Source organism: Hordeum vulgare, chromosome 2H (assembly GCF_904849725.1).
Source record: "Hordeum vulgare subsp. vulgare chromosome 2H, MorexV3_pseudomolecules_assembly, whole genome shotgun sequence".
NCBI classification, from domain to species: Eukaryota; Viridiplantae; Streptophyta; class Magnoliopsida; order Poales; family Poaceae; genus Hordeum; species Hordeum vulgare.
In genome coordinates, this window is record NC_058519.1 from 548730022 (window position 1) to 548749397 (window position 19376).

General features: G+C 46.7%; 3 protein-coding genes and 1 non-coding gene across 6 annotated transcripts; 3 read left to right on the plus strand and 1 right to left on the minus strand.

Moving 5' to 3' along the window:
* Window positions 1-2634: 2634 nt before the first annotated feature.
* Window positions 2635-4284, minus strand: LOC123427167 (protein TOO MANY MOUTHS). The gene has a single exon (XM_045111138.1). It carries the CDS (start codon window positions 4256-4258, stop codon window positions 2777-2779), a length of 1482 nt encoding a protein of 493 aa, XP_044967073.1. The 5' UTR covers window positions 4259-4284; the 3' UTR covers window positions 2635-2776.
* A 791-nt stretch (window positions 4285-5075) lies between these two features.
* On the plus strand, window positions 5076-7274 carry LOC123427168 (ergosterol biosynthetic protein 28). The gene is made up of 3 exons (XM_045111139.1): window positions 5076-5309; window positions 6240-6446; window positions 6843-7274. Exons 1-3 carry the CDS (start codon window positions 5168-5170, stop codon window positions 6920-6922), a joined length of 429 nt encoding a protein of 142 aa, XP_044967074.1. The 5' UTR covers window positions 5076-5167; the 3' UTR covers window positions 6923-7274.
* Window positions 7275-14964: 7690 nt separating this feature from the next.
* On the plus strand, window positions 14965-15038 carry TRNAT-AGU. Its single transcript has one exon. It is a non-coding gene; the product is annotated as a tRNA-Thr (tRNA).
* Window positions 14972-19115, plus strand: LOC123427169 (xylulose kinase 2-like). Of its 3 annotated transcripts, XM_045111141.1 has the most exons (11): window positions 15030-15211; window positions 15348-15999; window positions 16130-16218; window positions 16760-16824; window positions 16982-17037; window positions 17334-17454; window positions 17518-17592; window positions 17906-17959; window positions 18037-18131; window positions 18287-18461; window positions 18584-19115. In XM_045111141.1, the coding sequence occupies exons 1-11, from the start codon at window positions 15144-15146 to the stop codon at window positions 18829-18831; spliced, it is 1698 nt and encodes a 565-aa protein (XP_044967076.1). In that variant the 5' UTR covers window positions 15030-15143; the 3' UTR covers window positions 18832-19115. The 3 variants fall into 3 exon arrangements, with proteins under 3 accessions (XP_044967078.1, XP_044967077.1, XP_044967076.1); XM_045111143.1 differs by lacking the exon at window positions 18584-19115 and having other exon boundaries at window positions 14972-15211; window positions 18037-18149; window positions 18287-18379; XM_045111142.1 differs by lacking the exon at window positions 18037-18131 and having other exon boundaries at window positions 15022-15211; window positions 18584-18842.
* Window positions 19116-19376: the final 261 nt, after the last annotated feature.

The window sequence follows — 19376 nt, forward strand, 5'->3', positions numbered from 1 at the left end:
ATACAGAATTGCCAGATGCTTCGGGGTCTTGCACTTATTAGTAGGATGCGTGTAGCATCCACACTTGTCACAAAGCTTATTTTTTTCAAACTTGGGCTTTGCGGTGCCTTTCCCACGGTCCGAGTTTCTAGGCTTTCTATTCCGGTTGCGCTTGTGTTTACCCTTGAAGTTCGATGGCTTGCCATGGAAGGCACCATCAAACTTCCGTTCGTTCACGACATTCATATGAACTTCAGGCAGAGGTTGGGAACCAACTGGGCACTGAGAGCCATTCTTAGCGAGTAGCTCATCATGCTTTTCAGCCTGAAGTAGGATATGAATGAGGTCGGAATAGACTTGGTAGTCACGAGCGCGATACTGTTGCGGGAGGACCCTTTCAAATGGGAGCATGGTAGACAAAGTTTTTTTCTATCTTTTCCGCATCAGTAGGTTCCTTCCTGCAAAAGCGTAATTTGGAACATATCTTATGAACCTCGTGATTGTACGCCCCGATGGATTTGAAATCCTGGAGTCGGATATGCGTCCAATCATGGAGTGCTTCCGGCAGGACAACTGCCTTCTGCTGTTCATACCTCGTCTTGAGGGCCTGAAACAGAGTAAGTGGGGATTCCTCCTCCAAATACTCAGATTTGAGATCTGGGTGGATATGGTGCCTTATGATGTATAAGGCGGCATATTTCTGTTCATCTCTCAGCGGCGTGACTCCATCCGGAAGAGGATCCTCCGGAGTCTGGATTGCACGCACTAATCCACGGGATGCAAGAGCGATATTGATGTCCATGGCCCAGGTAGGGTAGTTGTGGCCATTGAGGTCGAGTGCATCGAACTCTCTTCCAGCCATCGGTTACCTACATGGGTAAACCAGAGATTATTAATTTACACTCGGTAAATTAAAACCGTCATGGTTATGTTGTATTGAACGTTGCAAAATTAACGATAACTTCAAGAAGTGGGCTTGCAATCATTAGTGTGAATTTCAAATTGTTAAGTTTGACATATTGTAGATACGCCCCAAAAGAAAATTTCGGGGTCCGTCTCTCAGCACTAGAGAGTATAATCTGATGAAATCAGTAGATACTCATGTTTCTAGTACCTTATGTCACAACTTAATAAAATGTATGGGAGAGCACAATGTTAAGCAATCATAATGTCAATATGATAAAATGTAGGCTTAAAACGTAGTGGTGATAATCTGCTATGCAGTAGATCAACACACTACTTTGTGGTCCCAAAACATCAATTTGAAAAAAAATCACTTGAAATTTTGCATATCAACTCGTGATCGTATTAAGCCAACGGCTCAATTAAGACGATGAATTGATTTTTATTTGCAAGAAATTGAAAATCGCAATTGCAAATAATAGAGGTAATAAATCTCAACATGTAGCAAACATGAAAAATTATTTGATCACATATTTTCAGGAATACACATGGTACTCGACTGACAAACAGTACTAAAATTTGTACTAAAATCAACAATCTCTAAAACAGGAAGCAAAATACTGCTAGGAGAAATGTTAATTTGCTAATATGCTAACATATCAATCAACTAGTTAAATAAGCTGAGAGAGAGAGGCCGCATGTGGCGTGCCATGTTGGGCCTGGACTGTCAACGTTGGATTGTCCACTAGATATTTCAGTAGTTGCCTGTAGTGCAGTACGAGAGGATAAGGTAGGAATCCTTCGATCCCCAATCTTATCTACTGAAACAGCAACAACGACGACCACACGCGAAGTCCTCCGGGGCTGCTGATGCAGCGGAGTTCACCATGGACGAGCTACGCTCCGGCTGCCCTCTTCCTCGTCCTCGTTGGAGGATCCCCCAGGGAGCCGGGTCCCCGGGGCGACGCCGTTGGAGGCGCCATTTGCGAGTCTGAGCCCGGTCGGGCTCCAAGTGCCAGCGCGGCGGCTGCTCGTTGGCGAGTCCGCCGACGGGCTAGCCAGCGGGAGGCCGAGGGCCAGGAGGCGGCGGCGAGCGCCTGCTCGCGGTGAAGGAGGGGGCGTGGCCAGAGTTGGAGATGGCAGGCGCGGCTCGTCGACATCCGCGCGTGGCGGAGACGGAGGCGCCGCGGGGTCGCTCGTCAAGGTCCTGACGTCGGAGCCCATGGTGAAGGCGGTTGCCTTGGCCGGTGCATGTCGAGCGACGGGTGCGGCGGGCGTTGGCTGAGTCGCGACGCCGGTCGCCGGACCGGAACGACGGCGGTTGGGGAAATTTTGGCCACGGAAGCGGCCCATGCCGGGGCGGTGCGCCCGGTATCCGCCGGCGTTGCGGCGGCCGCCGTAGTTGCCAGCGCCGAATCGCCGGCCGTCGAAGCGCTGTGGAGCGATGAATCGGCGGCGTCGGTGGGCGACGAATGGGCGAAGGTACAGTGATAGGCGAGGCATCTCACCTTTTCTTTTTTAAACCGTTCTCGCCGGAATCGATCTCGTCGGAGTCGGTTTCGCTGGGAGCGTGCTGATAACGTGTTTGAGTTCGAATGGAAAAAATGACCCATTGATGATGATTTACATTATATATCCTCTCAAAGGATGCATCCATCGGATGCGACGTTTGAAAAGAATGAGAGAGAGGGATGCGTGGGTTAGCATATGGCTAACCGCCTCCTAATTACAACGTGGAGATTATCCCAGAAATAATTGTAACAATTTTCACCTGGCCACAGCGGGCAAAAGCCGCAATCAGCAAGAACGTTTTGTACAATTCCTTATTCTTCCCGGTGTAAAAAGCTCTGCACCACCAATGACGTTAACCGGCACAGAAGCCCAGCTCTTCTACCTACAACAATGCAAGCTGCAAACACACCAAAACCACCAAGAAAAAGTGCCCACCACCCCGCCCAGAAATCGATTTTGAATCTGCGGCTGACGACGTCACGTTAGCCGTCGCCGTCGCCGTCGCCGTCGTACCGCCGCTACTCTTCCAGCTCAGGTGCTGAGTCGTGGTGCGGCTCCTCACGCTGCCGCAGTCGGCCACGCCGGCCAGCGCCACGACGCCCTCCAGCCCTTCCTGCTTGGCGTCGTAGCAGAGCCCCTCGTTGCCGCCGACGCGCAGCTTCTTGCCCAGCCGCCACATCATCTGCTTGCCGAACGGGATCGGCCCCACGAGCCGGTTGCCGTCCACGCGGAGCTCGCTCGCCTTCTCCAGCCGCCGGAAGCTCGCCGGTATCACGCCGGTGAACGCGTTGCTCTCCAGGCGCAGCACGCGGAGCTGGGTCAGACCCCCGATGGACTCCGGCAGCGACCCTTCCAGCCCCATGCCCGAGAGCACCAGCGTGGTCAGCGCCCCGAGCCCCGTGAAGAAGTCGCAGGGGACCGTCGAGGACTGCATCCGGTTGTCGCCGAGGATGAGCGACCGCAGCGTCGACAGCCTGCCGATCGCCGCCGGGATCGGGCCGGACAGCGCGTTGTGGCTGAGGTCGAGCAGTATGAGGTCGGGCAGGTCGCCGAGAGCGTCCGGGATCGTGCCGGCGAGGCGGTTCTGGCTGAGGTCGACCTTCAGCAGGGACCGGCATTGCCCGAGGCTCGCCGGGACGCGGCCCTGCAGGGCGTTGTGGCTGAGGTCCAGGATGCTGAGGCGCTGGAACCTGAGGTCTGGCACCTGGCCGGCGAGCCGGTTGTAGCTGAGGTCGAGCAGCTGGAGGCGGACCAAGGACTGGACGGTGGCCGGGATGGCGGAGGAGAGATGGTTGCCGTGGAGGTCGAGCACGCGCAGCCCGGAGAGGCTCCCGATCTCGGCGGGTATGGGGCCGACGTGGCCGTTCTGGCGCAGCACGAGTGACCGGAAGGCGGGGCCGAGGCGGCCGAGGAACGGCGGGACGGGCTGCGGGTTGGCGGTGAAGCAGCGGTAGAAGAAGAGGGAGCGGAGGTGCGGGAGCGCGAGCACGGCCGGGGAGAGCGTGGCGCGGGTGGCGTCGCAGGCCGGGAAGGCGGTGTCGTCGGAGAGCGCGCCGAAGGAGAGGGAGACGACGTGGTAGACGTCGCCGCGGTCGGGCACGCACTCGATGCCGTGCCACCGGCCGCGGCACACGTCCGCGATGCCGGACGCCCAGCCGTTGCCCGTGGCCGCCATGATATCCAGCACGGCGCGCTGCTCCGCCGGGTCGGTGCGCGCCCGGTCCGAGAATCCCGTCTGCGGCGCGTCCACCAGCGCCCCCGCGTCCGGCACCACCACCGTGAACTCGCCCCGGCACGGCCGGACGACGCCAGCCACCACCATGGCGACGACCAACGTCAGCGCGGACAGCAGCGCCGAAGCCATCCTTTGATTGCACCGGGAATGGCACGATCGTTGGGAAATGGAGGGAAAGAGGTGGCAGGCTGCGCAGGTTTTATAGTGTCAGAGGGGCAGATTAAATGCTGGCTGATGATTAAATGTTGGTCACGGGATGGGGGAGAAACGGAATGAATGAACTGAGGATTTGCTTGCATTCAATTGGTTTCACGGGAAATCGGTCGGAACGGGACAAACACACTGCGCCATTCATCAGTGGCATGGATGGGGCAGCTACTGGTCGAACCATCGAGCGTGTGCTGCCAAGTTCTCTACTACTCCAATTTCTTTGTTGCGGCCTTCAATCAACAAATTCAGAAAAAAGAGTGAAATGCGTCCATGTCAATGAACTCGGCTCAAGAAACGGAGGCCTAAGTAGCATCTTCTTCCCTTTTCCATAACAAAGAAGAAGGGCGCCTGCGCTTCGAAGGACCTGATAGGATTCCTTGGAAGAAATCCGCGTTAGTCGAGAGGAACTACATTGACACCATCAAACTAATCTAAATTTCTTCTTGCCTACGAATAATAATGGGGCATCGGCCTAACCCTATCAACATCACTGGACCGTAAGAAGCAACTTTTTTTTTTTGCTTTATATAAATAAATAACAGCGGTAAAAAAAAAACCATTTTTTAGGGCTGTTAGTCTTTTTCTTGGAGCGAATTTTAGGACTGCTGTAGGCTTGGGCCTCGTGTTGATACACAGTTGGGCTTCAACCAGGCCGGTACTCATGAGCAAACAGACTAACATGGGCCGCGATTGCCGCCGTGCATTAACAGGCTGCCTTTGTAGGAAGAGGAAGTGATTTTGACCAGTTTGACTCTTCTTCAGTATTCACGCCCAGCGAGAAGAGGGCGGCAGCAGCAGATCGCGGAGGAGGAGGAGGATTTGGAGAGCATGGCGGAGAAGGGCGGGAGGAAGGGCGTGCCGGCGCTGGGGTGGTGGCTAATGCTGGTAGGCTCCCTCCGCCTCGCCTCCGTATGGTTCGGCTTCTTCAACATCTGGGCGCTCCGCGTCGCCGTCTTCTCCCAGACAGAGAGTGCGTGACCCCTCCCTCCTCCCTCTCTGGCTTGCCCTGATTCGCCGCTCCATGTGGAGCCTGTGGTAGGATCTGGTTGGTCTGTGTCGATTTGTGCGTGCTAGGGGTGGAATTAGATCGATTATTGCTGCGAGTTTACTGGGAGTTTTGTCTGTTTGGTGCTCCGTGCTGCGGGAAATTAGCAATGTGTAGGTGAGAATTTGACTATCTGTTCACTGACCTGTGACCTAAACTTTCGGAGTTTGGGTATGGAGTAGCTGCATCTGTGGTCGACTGGGATTTGGTGATTTGGATATACACTTGTAGCAGAGTTAAGGGGGTTGACTTAGTAGATACTAATGTCTAGTGGGCAATATTCTGAATAAAAGTCATCTTCATCATGACGATACAAATCAGAAAGTGGATGCATGGTCAATTGATGAAAAGCTGTGCCTCATGAAGCATTAAGATTAAGTGGGCGGGTCTTTGACAATTATGAACCATAAAATGTATATAATGGCTTGCCGTGGCTCTAAGACAGCCCACATGATAATACGTTTTTATCTTCTGTCATTTGTTATCAAGTGTTGTTCATTTTGAGTTAAGAGGTGCAGTAGCAGAGGTAAAAGGGTTGACTTATATAGATGACGTCTTGTGGTTATATCCTGAATAAAAGTCACCTTCATGCTGACGATGCAAGTCAAAAAGTGAATGCATAGTAAATTGCTCAAAAGTTGTGCCTGAAGAAGCATTAGGATTGGGTGGTTCTTTGACAATTATGAACCTAACACCTATATAAACGACTTTGTTGTCTCTTTAAGATTGCACACATGATAATTTGTTGTTATCTTCTGCATTTTGTTGTCAAGAGTCGTTCATTTGAGTTAATATCTTAACCCTACTATCATCATTGCGGGGCTAATATGACATTCGTTGTTCTTATGCATGCAGTGACTGAAATTCATGGTCGTACTTTTGGGGTCTGGACACTTCTGACCTGCACACTGTGTTTTCTGTGTGCATTCAACCTGGAAAACAAGCCTCTGTATATAGCCACCTTCCTGTCATTCATCTATGCTCTTGGTCACTTTCTCACGGAGTACTTGATATATCATACCATGGCTGCAGCAAATCTTAGCACAGTTGGCTTCTTTGCAGGTACTGTATCTTAACTTGAATACGTTTGTCACCTACTAATTCTTCTGTAACATTGTCACGTTTTAGTATCAGCTACTGGCGCTTATTACAATTAGATAGGTAACCTGGTGCTACGGTACATTAGTTCATCCAAGAAAATGATGCTGCAAGTCCTGCCATATAAGAACTAGTAGTAGTTTTGTATGCTTGCCTCAACTAGGTTTTCGATTTTATTTCAGATGATCTTTACAAAAAGTTATGACTTGTACTTTTCGCTTTAATTCTGCACAAATAGCATCTAAGGTTCTATTCCAGTCTGAAATGTTAATGACTGATGGAGAACAGAGAATGATGCATTTATAAGTTTATATAGGCTACTTGTTTAGCCTTTCTAATCGACTCACCTTGTTTACTTAGGAACATCAATTGTATGGATGCTGCTTCAGTGGAACTCTCATGGGGATTCGCGTGGTTCCCATGCTGTCAAGCAGTCGTGAGTGGCATATGCGCACCAGGGGAAGGATACTCGAAGCTAGAAGGAGCCTCCCGGACGTTTTCTCTTTAATTTTTCTTACGGTTGCATTGTGTTGGTTCACACATTCATTCTCCATTCATCTGTGGAAACCTGAAATTTATGAGCTGTGACAAACTAACACATTTTTTTTTGGGAGAGAGCAACGTGGGTCATGAAAGAAAGAAAAACTACACCTGCGTGTTTGTATCTTTTGAACACATTTGTTGATCTTAGTGATCCATCCTGTGTTGTATGTAAACCTAATATTTTCATGAACTCTCGTCATATAACCCAAGGGGGATGCGTTAATATATTGGAAACACTTCAATAAGCCAGACAGTTCTTTTGTCCTGGGAGTTTCTGTTCGTTTTTTTTAATGAAAGGGGTTCCCCCCTGCCCCATTTTATTAAATGAAGCAACAAAGTCTCATAGAATCCTCATCAACCACTGCAAACAACTCTAAAGGATAAATAAATAAAAGACTAGGCTTAAGGCCACCAACTAGATTGTTTGCAGCCGCAGATGGGGAAAGAGTAATAACACCACTGACATAAACTCCTAAAAGGCTTTTTATTACAGACCAAAGGAAGGAAACGAGAAAAACATCAAACAATGATGAGCTACTCTTCTCTCCGGGCCTCCCAGCTTCACCTCCACGCGATCCGAAGCAGCTCCCTGCGTCTCCTGTCCAACAATTTGATACATTTTCGCAGGAGTACTGCCTGAGCATCTAATATTTTCTATTGATTTAGATATATGTCTAGCTTGGCAAGAATGCATTTTACACTTCTTCAAGATCGGCCCTGAAAACAAAATTCATTTCTTAGGCCATGTTTGGAACCACTCAAATATATAATCCGGTTTTTATAATCTATTATGTCTCCAAACAGGACAGATTATATTGCAGTTTATAAAAACTAGATGGCCAGATTATTAAAAACTCATAATCTACTCTACCCCAGCTAAAATCAGATTATGGATTACTAATGACCCATTACTCTTGGAAACTTGGAGATAATTACCTACTGCCACCGCCACCGTCCTCCAAACATGTCCACCTAGATTATTACCTTTGCAGCTAAAAAACAGAGGACAGACATGTCATTGTACAATATAAAACCTGGATTACAGTTTATATAATCTGGCCTCCAAACATGCCCACCTAGATTATTTTTATAAACCAGATTATATAATCTTTCTTCATAATCCAGATTATTATAATCTATTATGGTTTCAAACAGGGCCTTAGTTTCCAAATGCTCCACAAGGAGGCAGCAATCGTCATGTTTAAAACAACATTTTATTAGGATTATGCCACAACGATATAATTTCTTCAAAACCCGAGATTTCCTGGATGTCAAACACCTCAGAGTAAACTTCCAGAGCTGTTTAGCAACAACACAATCAAAGAACAAATGTTACACTGATTCCTCACAGCTGCAGAATAGGCAAGCAGGATCTTCCACGGGTCTACATTTCTCAATGTTATCTCTAGTTAGCACTTTGTTATAAACACATAGCCATAAAAAAACATGAATTTTTTGTGGGCAGATCACCTTCCAAAGACTCTTGCCAATGGTAGACACCCCCCCCCCTCCAAATTAATTTGCTCATAGAAAGATTTAACAGAATAAATGTCATTCGACTCCAGTTTCCAGATAGGAGTATCAGGATCCCTTTGAGAGAGAAAGTCAATCTAAGGGCAACCCCATCCCAAAGTCGAGCCACTGTACAGTCTGTCTGATTACAAATCTTAAATAAACTCCAGAATTGAACTTTAAGGGAACAATCCCCAGCCCAAACATCATGTCAGAAGCTAATCGATTCCCCATTTCCCAGTTTCCATCTATAAAAGATTTTTGCTCCAGACAAAGCTCAGGTGATGCTCTTCCAAAAGGTTGAGCCACTCCCACCACAATTCCAAAAAAAATACTTGGAGAGTTCACATTATATTTGTGGTTGATAATCTTTTTCCAATCTTTAACACATTCATTCGCAAAGCGCTTCCCCCACGAAGCCAATAATGCCATGTTAAATTCCTTTAAGTTGGGGATCCCCAAACCCCCAAATTCTTTATTCCTAGCAATCTGCCCCCAACTGGCCGAGTGGTATTTATGTAGGTCTTCCATGTTTTCCCAAAAGAAACGAGCCATCTGAGAATTGATAACATAAATCGCCCATTTAGGGAAATTAATCATAGACATGAGGTACGCATGAATACTAATAATGCAAGCACATAGCAGGATAATTTCCCCCTTGTAGGTTAGGATTCTCCCCATACAGCCAGAAAGGTTTTTAGTAATCCTATCTATAGTTGGCTGAATTTCTTCTCGTCTAAGATTATCATAGTGTAGAGGTATACCTAAATATTTTATAGGAAAAACACCTAATTTACAGCAAAAGATCTGTGCAAACTCCTTAGCCAGTTTCTCTTCCACATTAATGGCCATAAGGTCACTTTTGTGAAAATTGATTTTCAAACCAGAAAGAATTTCAAAAGAGGCCAAAAACCATTTGAAGTGCCTAGCTTTATCCATTGAATTTTGCAGGAAGAGTATAGTATCATCTGCATATTGCAAACTCACCACACCCCCTGGGATGATATGAGGTAGAAGCCCCGCAATCAACCCCGGACTAGAAACGTTTTGAAGCATTTTGGGAAAAACATCAACAACCAAATTAAAAAGCATGGGGGAGGATGGGTCCCCTCTGTTAAGTCCTTTACCCCCAATAAAATGAGGACCTATTTAATCATTAATTTTCACACTAAACGTGTTGTTCACCAAAATACTTTTAATCCAGGAAATCCATCTAACACCAAACCCTCTTGAGTGAAGCATTTCAAAAAGAAATTCCCAACTCACCCTATCATAAGCTTTCTCATAATCAAGCTAAAGAACTAAACCGTGGGATCCAGATTTTTTAACCTCATGAACGACCTCATGGGCCATAACCACACTCTCTACAATATATCTCCTATAATAAACGTTGTTTGGTTAGAAAAAATCAACCTATGGCCAATAGGGGCAACTCTATTGGTCATAGCTTTGGAGAATATTTTTTATCGCAAAATTGCTCACACCGATGGGCCTGAATTGTTTCATGTCCTTGGCATTAGCTTCCTTAGGAATTAGCACAATTAAAGCAAAGTTTAATCTGTGCAACTCCAATTTAACCACTTCAAAGTCTCTAACCAAAGCCATAAAATCCCTCTTAATCACATCCCAAAAAGTCTGATAGAACAGGAAAGATAGCCCATCAGGCAGGTGCCCCATTAGCATAACTGCCAAAAATGGCTTCTTTGATCTCCTCTTCGGTGAAGTTTCTTTGAAGGATATCATTTTCCTCCTCTGTAACTAGTTCCTCCTCCTTCCAGAAGGAAGTGCCTAGGGTAATATGATGTTTGGGTTCAAAACCAAAAATATTTTTATAAAAGGAAGTGCCAATTTCTAACATCCACTCACTAGAGTGAACTGGACCATTATCTCCATTTAATTCGGGAAGGTGGTTTTTCATGTGCCTGTGGTTTGCCAGCACATGAAAATAAGCATTATTTTTCCCCATCTATAATCTTACGATCTCGCGACCTCTCGCACAAGGCAGTTTCCTCCTGTTTCCATATCAGTGCAAGCTCAGTTCTGATCTCGCTCAGCCTAGATCTATCCTCCGCATTTAGTTGATTTCTTTCCAAGAAAACATCTAAGATATCAAACTTTGCCATGAGGTCTCTTTTTTTTTTCTTCAAACACGCCTCCATATTAATACTCCAACCTTTAATTTTCTCACAAAGGAGTCTTGTCTTGTTCATCCATATATCCATGCCACTATCTCCTGGAACTAAAGTATTCCCAATCTTAATCACAAGGTCTTTAAAGTGATGTTGGTAAAGCCACCATTTTTCAAAATGAAACATCTTCGGGGAGGTAACCCTCCGTGCCTCGGTGTCAATAATTAAACGGGTATGCTCACTGCCCACTCTAGGTAGGACTGTCAAAACTGACAACGGGAAGTGGGCATCCCATGACACAGAATCCAGCACACGGTCAATAGTAGAAAAAATAGGATTCTCCTCATTATTACCCCAAGTATGACTCCTATTAGCAATATTAATTTCCATCAAAGCCCATTTAGTCACCCAGTCATTAAACAAGTACACCACCTGATTGTTGACAATCCCATTATTTTTATGTGCAGCAGAGCGTACCAAGTTAAAATCACCCCTAGAATGATTGGATATGAGAGCCCATCCATAGTATTAGGTGTTGGAATTATGCCCTAGAGGCAATAATAAATGTATAGTTATTATTATAATTCCTGTATCAAGATAATAGTTTATTATCCATGCTATAATTGTATTGAATGAAGACTCATTTACATGTGTGGATACATAGACAAAACACCGTCCCTAGCATGCCTCTAGTTGGCTAGCCAGTTGATCGATGATAGTCAGTGTCTTCTGATTATGAACAAGGTGTTGTTGCTTGATAACTGGATCACGTCATTGGGAGAATCACGTGATGGACTAGACCCAAACTAATAGACGTAGCATGTTGATCGTGTCATTTTGTTGCTACTATTTTCTGCGTGTCAAGTATTTATTCCTATGACCATGAGATCATATAACTCACTGACACCGGAGGAATGCTTTGTGTGTATCAAACGTCGCAACGTAACTGGGTGACTATAAAGATGCTCTACAGGTATCTCCGAAGGTGTTAGTTGAGTTAGTATGGATCAAGACTGGGATTTGTCACTCCGTGTGACGGAGAGGTATCTCGGGGCCCACTCGGTAATACAACATCACACACAAGCCTTGCAAGCAATGTAACTTAGTGTAAGTTGCGGGATCTTGTATTACGGAACGAGTAAAGAGACTTGCCGGTAAACGAGGTTGAAATAGGTATGCGGATACTGACGATCGAATCTCGGGCAAGTAACATACCGAAGGACAAAGGGAATGACATACGGGATTATACGAATCCTTGGCACTGAGGTTCAAACGATAAGATCTTCGTAGAATATGTAGGATCCAATATGGGCATCCAGGTCCCGCTGTTGGATATTGACCGAGGAGTCTCTCGGGTCATGTCTACATAGTTCTCGAACCCGCAGGGTCTGCACACTTAAGGTTCGACGTTGTTTTATGCGTATTTGAGTTATATGGTTGGTTACCGAATGTTGTTCGGAGTCCCGGATGAGATCACGGACGTCACGAGGGTTTCCGGAATAGTCCGGAAACGAAGATTGATATATAGGATGACCTCATTTGATTACCGGAAGGTTTTCGGAGTTACCGGGAATGTACCGGGAATGACGAATGGGTTCCGGGAGTTCACCGGAGGGGGGCAACCCACTCCGGGGAAGCCCATAGGCATTTGGGGGGGTCACACCAGCCCTTAGTGGGCTGGTGGGACAGCCCACCAATCCCCTATGCGCCAAGAGAGAAAAAATCAAAGGAAAGGAAAAAAAAGGGGAAGAAGTGGGAAGGGGGAAGGACTCCCTCCCACCAAACCAAGTAGGACTCGGTTTGAGGGGGGAGAGTCCTCCCCTGTGGCTCGGCCGACCCCTTGGGGATCCCTTGGACCCCAAGGCAAGGTTCCCCTCCCTCCTCCTATATATATGGGGCTTTTAGGGCAGATTTGAGACGACTTTCTCACGGCTGCCCGACCACATACCTCCATAGTTTTTCCTCTAGATCGTGTTTCTGCGGAGCTCGGGCGGAGCCCTGCTGAGATAAGATCATCACCAACCTCCGGAGCGCCGTCACGCTGCCGGAGAACTCTTCTACCTCTCCGTCTCTCTTGCTGGATCAAGAAGGCCGAGATCATCGTCGAGCTGTACGTGTGCTGAACGCGGAGGTGCCGTCCGTTCGGTACTAGATCGTGGGACTGATCGCGGGATTGTTCGTGGGGCGGATCGAGGGACGTGAGGATGTTCCACTACATCAACCGCGTTCTCTAACGCTTCTGCTGTACGATCTACAAGGGTACGTAGATCACTCATCCCCTCTCGTAGATGGACATCACCATGATAGGTCTTCGTGCGCGTAGGAAAATTTTTGTTTCCCATGCGACGTTCCCCAACATTAGGTAGCTCCGCTATAAATTCCAATTTGAATTCATTATAAGTTGTCCCATATACTGCAATGAGATGCCAAACAAAACCATCACTTTTACTCTTAACAGTTACAATACAACAATATTTTTTATCCATAGAACCTATGGTATCGAATAACTAATTATTCAGACCCACAAGGATCCCCCCCCCCGCAGTATTAACAGGAGGCAGCGAATGCCACGTAAAATCATTACTGCCCACAATATTTTTTTTAAACATGGTCTCCGATCACCTCTTTTTTGGTCTCAAAGAAACCAACAAAGTCTACTTTATTTTTTAAAATTACAAAGGCACTGTATTTTACCAGGCTTCCCTAGACCTCGGATATTCCAAAATTCCCCAATCATTTAATTTCAAAAGGATGTGATAAGCCACAAGGATCAGCTTTCGTATGTAATATAGGGATCTCCACCTCAACATCAGCAGTGCCCCCCGATGCGATAGGTGAAACACACCTAAGATCAACATTAATTGACCAAAATTTTGTGTCGAGATTATCAGGGAGAACAATCTCCAGGTTGGTATTAGCAAACTGTATGCCTCTAAGTTTTTCCTCGTCAATCATATTACTAATGATACTGCTACGTCAACAAAATTACTTCCCTGGCAATGGTGCCAGAGATCCTTCTGTCGTATCTTGAACTTGCGTTGGTTTTTCCCTTGAAGAGGAAAGAGTGATGCAACACAGAAGCAGTAAGTATTTCCCTTAGTTTGAGAACCAAGGTATCAATCCAGTAGGAGAATCTCGTCAAGTTCAGAGTACCTGCATAAACACAAAAGAGCTTGCACCCAACGTTGTAAAGGGGTTGTCAATTCCTTCAAGATTGTTTGCAAAGTGAGATCTGAAGGCGGAAAGTGCAACGAAGTAAAAAGTGCAAGGCTGAAAATATGGTGTGGAGTAGACCCTGGGGGCCATAGGACAATCATCTTCAGGGGACCCGAGGGAGCATCGTCCCCGACGACAGAAATTCCAGCGGAATCCTTGCAATTTACACCATCGGAGGTGGACGAATGTTGGGCCGGGATGGGTTCCTTGTCGTGATGTACGCGAGGCCCTTAATGGCGCCCAGGCCGCCATTAATGGTGTTAGGTGGAGTCGCCCTCTCGTCGCCCATCAACCCAAGCGTCCCTCCCCTTTCTGAGCTCATTTTTTTCAGTTTCTGTTCGTTTGGCTTTGGATCTCGTAAGAAATCTTGTGGTGTGGTTTCATTCAAAATTTGCAGGCCAACATGCTGCGCATCTGTCACGGGTGCTATCCATGAGTCTTCGGGTGGGCTAAATTCGAAGGCAGCCGTGATGAAGCTTGTTGAAGGTTGGCGTCTCACTTTTGGGATAGTGTGCATAGTAGTCTCTATTTGCTCCATTGGGCGTGCATGCCTTGTATCGCTACTTCTCGGTGCTTTTGTGTTTGCATCAGGTTGAACTTGGGGTAGGTTAGTTTTATGTGTTACCAGGTTTTGCCCCATGGTGCACTAGCCGATATCGGCCATGCGCAGCGGGTTTCCTCGTGATGCTTCGAACTCGCTTCTCCCTTTCGCTCCTCATGTTCCTCTTGTTGGCGAATGATGTATTTTCGTTATGCAAGTAATGGAAATGGGGTTGAAAGAATGCAAAATTGGTGGGATGTCATGCAGCTCTATAAAATATTGGTCCAATGTCAAATGTCCAACATCATTTTTCTTTATGTAAATGCAACTCTACAAAATATTGGTCCAATGTCAAATGTCCAACATCATTTTTCTTTATGCAAATGCAACTCTATAAAATATTGGTCCAATGTCCAACATCATTTTTCTTGATGTAAATGCAACTCTATCTTTGTTAGATCTTGTTGGGTTATCCCTTGGTTTAAACAAGCTTACAGTAGCAATCATACATGAAAGACATAGAAGAAATCAGATACAAGCAGCTTTCATAGCTCAGTTGGTTAGAGCACCCGTTTAGTAAGCGGGAGGTCTTGAGTTCAACTCTCAATGAAAGCATTTTTTTTTTGCTTGCTCCACTTTTGTCTTCCCTTCGTCGTCATCAAAATCCACAAACCCGCAGCGACTGACTGAACACACCACGGAGCTTCTCTGCTCGTCCTCATGGCGGCTGATGGTTGCTCCCTCCTCCCAGACGACTCCCTTTTCCTCGGGTTTGATTGCTCCACGCAGTAAGAACGCCATTCCTTAGATCCTTCCAACCATCATCTTCTGCCCCTGAATTCCTGGTCAATCAGTCATTATGATCGCTGCCTTTGATGATTCCTCCAGTTCCAGTCTAGTTCATTCTTGCCATGGTGTCCGCAGGTCCCTCAAAGCCACGGTGCTGGACGCCAGCCTCGCAATCGTCGCCCACGACGCCGTCCACTTCGACTCCGAGCTGCCGCACTACGGCACGGAGGGCGGCGTCCGCCGGGACGCCGCCGAGCCGGGCCGCATCGTGTCGCCGCCGCTGATGTGGGCCGAGGCCCTGGACCTGCTCCTCCAGAGGCTCAAGCCCAAAGTGGACTTCGGCCGCGTGGCCGCCATCTCCGGCAGCGCGCAGCAGCACGGCAGCGTTTACTGGGGGCACGGGGCGGGCGCCGTGCTGGCGTCCCTGGACCCGGCCAGCGGCCTGGCGCCGCAGCTGGCTGGCGCGCTCGCCGCGCCGGAGTCGCCCGTGTGGATGGACAGCAGCTCCACGGCGCAGTGCCGGGAGGTCGAGGCCGCGCTGGGCGGCGCGCTGGCGCTGGCCCGGATGACGGGGTGCCGGGCGCACGAGCGGTGCACCGGCCCGCAGATCAGGAAGATGTTCCAGACGAGGCGGGGCATCTACGACGGCACCGAGAGGATCTCGCTTGTCAGCTCGTTCATGGCGTCGCTGCTCATCGGCGGCTACGCCTGCATCGACCAGACCGACGGCGCCGGGATGAACTTGATGGACATCGAGACGCGCCAGCTGCGACAAGATGCCATTGAGGTCAGGTTTCTTGATGTCCAGACTTCAGAGCTTTGCACTAACCACATTTTTGGGACTGAACATAGTACTGTACTTGATTCCCCACAATTGCTTGCTGATTGTTTCTAGCTAATGCATACTAATTTTACAGGCTACAGCTCCAGATTTGGAAGTGAAGATTGGGAAGCTAGCACCAGCGCATGCTATCGCCGGAACTTTAGCTCCGTATTTTGTTCAGAGGTAACTTATGTGTAATTACGTGAAAAAAAACTTATGTGGAATTTGTGTCTAGATTTTTTTACTCCCTCCGATTCATATTAATTGTCTAGAGTTGTACAGCTGCAACAATTAATATGAATATGAATCGGAGGGAGTCTAATTTTTTATTGCCTCATATATGTTCAGAGGTAGCTTATGCGGAGTAGCATGGTTTAGCACAATTCTATTTTGAGCAAATGTCTGGAAACTCTGAGTTATATGCACAAACAAACTTTTTGTTCATTACTGGCATTGCAATGTCTATCAACTTGTCAGATTGTCACTATTATGTTGTTTGCAATGGGGCTAATGGTGTACTCCCTCTGTAACTTAATGTAAGACGTTTTTTAGACTGGCCATAAATCTAAATGACGTCTTACATTGAGTTACACAGGTTGTAGCAGTTACCTTCTGGTGTAAACAATATGAACATATTATTGTGCCCTAATTAACTTCTTAAGTCATTAATAATGTGTGTGATTAACCTGTCAGAAACTCAAAAGATATACTTGGAATTTCTCAGATTTCAGTTTACCAGAAACTGTCCGGTTGTTCAGTGGTCAGGGGACAACCCTAATAGCCTTGCAGGTACTTCAGGTTCTCCTGAATTTCTGCATATATGAATTTAAAACATATGATATGTCTGTCTCTTCTATATTTTTTCCTAATATAAAGCTTACAAGAACCTTTACATGCTGCAAATTTAAAAGAGTATTTCCGTACCCTGATATAGATGGTTATGCAGGCCTAGCATTGAGTAATCCTGGTGATCTAGCAATCAGCCTTGGAACAAGTGATACAGTAATCATCTATCACCATGCCTACAAATTATTCTATTTTTCTTAAGATCAATGCTATAATATGAACGTGCAGTTTTTTTCTCTTGAGAACATATGAACGTGCAGCTAGTGTGTATATTAAGAGATGGTTCTGAATTTGACCCATTATGCAAACCAAACCTATTTTTTCTTGTCATGTGGAACAGTTAGTAAAAGGATTTGCAAACAAAAACAAGTCATTGTGTAACGTTGTTTTGTTTGGTTCCTATCAACTTTTGGTGGTAATTGTGAGTTTGTGACGCATTTATGATCCTTCAGGTATTTGGGGTAACTAATGTCCCTGAACCATCCCTCGATGGAAACATCCTTCCTAATCCAGTTGACCCGAAGACATACATGGTCATGCTTTGCTATAAAAATGGATCTCTAACACGAGAAGGTACCATTTTCAGTGCCTTCTATTGTGCTGTTGCTCTTGCTAACTCAGATACTTGACTGTCAGATATCCGTGATCGTTATGCCGAGAAATCATGGGATGTGTTCAACAACTTGCTTGAGCAAACAGACCCCTTAAATGGTACGCGGTGTATTTGATCAAAATGATTAGTGTCCTTCAAAATGCATATCTTGAAAAGGTGGTGTGAATTTCATTGGATTAAAGCTTTTTTCGATCAAAAAATTAAGGTATTTAAACTAGCAGGTTTACAAAAGTTTACATTTCGGCAAGTTGGTACACAATGTTTGATTATGCGTTGATGCCACTATGGTTAAGGCAGTTGTGTTATGAAAAGCCTGTCTTTCCCTCCATCAGGCTAGATGATTGCATTGACCACAGAAAGGTAGATTTCACATGGATTATTCTGTCCCGTGTTTTTCTTCTTCTTTCACAGGAGGGAAACTGGGATTTTACTACAAGGAACACGAGATCCTGCCACCACTTCCAGGTTATCATCGACCTTGCATATCGTTGCGCATCCAATCTTTGTCATTGCTCACACCATGTGCTAATATATATGCCTAGTCGGGTTTCACCGCTACATTGTGGACACCTTAGCCAGTGGACCATTAGCTGAGACAGAGGAACGTCTGACCGACGAGTTTGATCCTCCGTCAGAGGTTTGAGTACTACAACTGGTTGGTGTCATTTTATTTCTTCTGAAATAGACTTGCCGGTGTCATTTTTTTCTTCTGAAATAGACTTGCCGGTGCCATAAAACGATTGAACATGTCAAATACAGTTCCCACCGGTGGTTTAATAAGGTGTTATTCAGGTGCGCGCGTTAATAGAAGGCCAGTTCCTGTCCATGAGGGGACATGCGGAGAGATGCGGCCTGCCGGTGCCTCCGAATCGGATCATAGCAACCGGTGGCGCATCGACAAACCACGCGATTTTGAAGACGATGGCGTCTGTTTTTGGCTGTCCAGTTTACACTGTTCAGAGGCCAGGTATGTGCATGAATTTGGCACCACCTGATTAGATACCGATCTGTTCCCGTCTTGTTACCGATATTACATGATCTTAAAACAACGAGCTGAACATAGCATGCATCTACCCGAACGATATGCAGACTCTGCGTCGCTGGGTGCTGCTCTGAGAGCAGCCCATGGGTTGATCTGCAAGCAGCAGGGCGAGTTCGTGCCGATCTCACGCGTGTACTCGGGCGGATTGGATGGGACATCGCTCAGCATGAGGCTGGCTGTTCCATTTGGGGACTGCGAGGGTGACGATGAGCTCCTGAACAGGTACGCGTTGTTGGTGAAGAAGAGGCTGGAGATTGAGCAGAAGCTTGTGGAGAGGTTTGGCCGTGTGAAGTAGCTTGGTCTCGACAACATTTCTCCGTGGACATTGAAAGTTGCGGCGGCTGTAGCGGACCTCTGCAAATGCAACTTCAGAGAGAAGGGTGGTAGAGAAATTGTTTCAGAACTTGAGGAGTGCAGCAAGCATTAGATGCCCAGTTTAAGCATGAACAGGACAGTCAGCATGGTAACACTGTCGTGTGTAAGGATTTGTATTTTGTGGAGCATGTTTTGTTCAGCATGCAATGCTTTGCTAAAGCTATATGGGTAAAAAAAACATGGCTTTGTTTGGATTTGACAAAATGACACGGGCGTGTCAATCTTTCAACGGTGTGAGGTATCTTTTTTTTAGTAGGTAAAATTCTAGAAATGTTTTCTGTTACTCGTGTTTTGGCGAGTGTTTGTGACGGGTATACAATGAGGGCATGAGCTAACCAGTGGACGAAAAAACTAAGCAAGATGGATTTGGGCATTGGCAAAACATGCATGCCACAAGGCCAATTTTAACTGCAGTTCATAGCTTGGAGAAGGGTGGGACCTACTCCGGGATAGAGAAATAGAGGA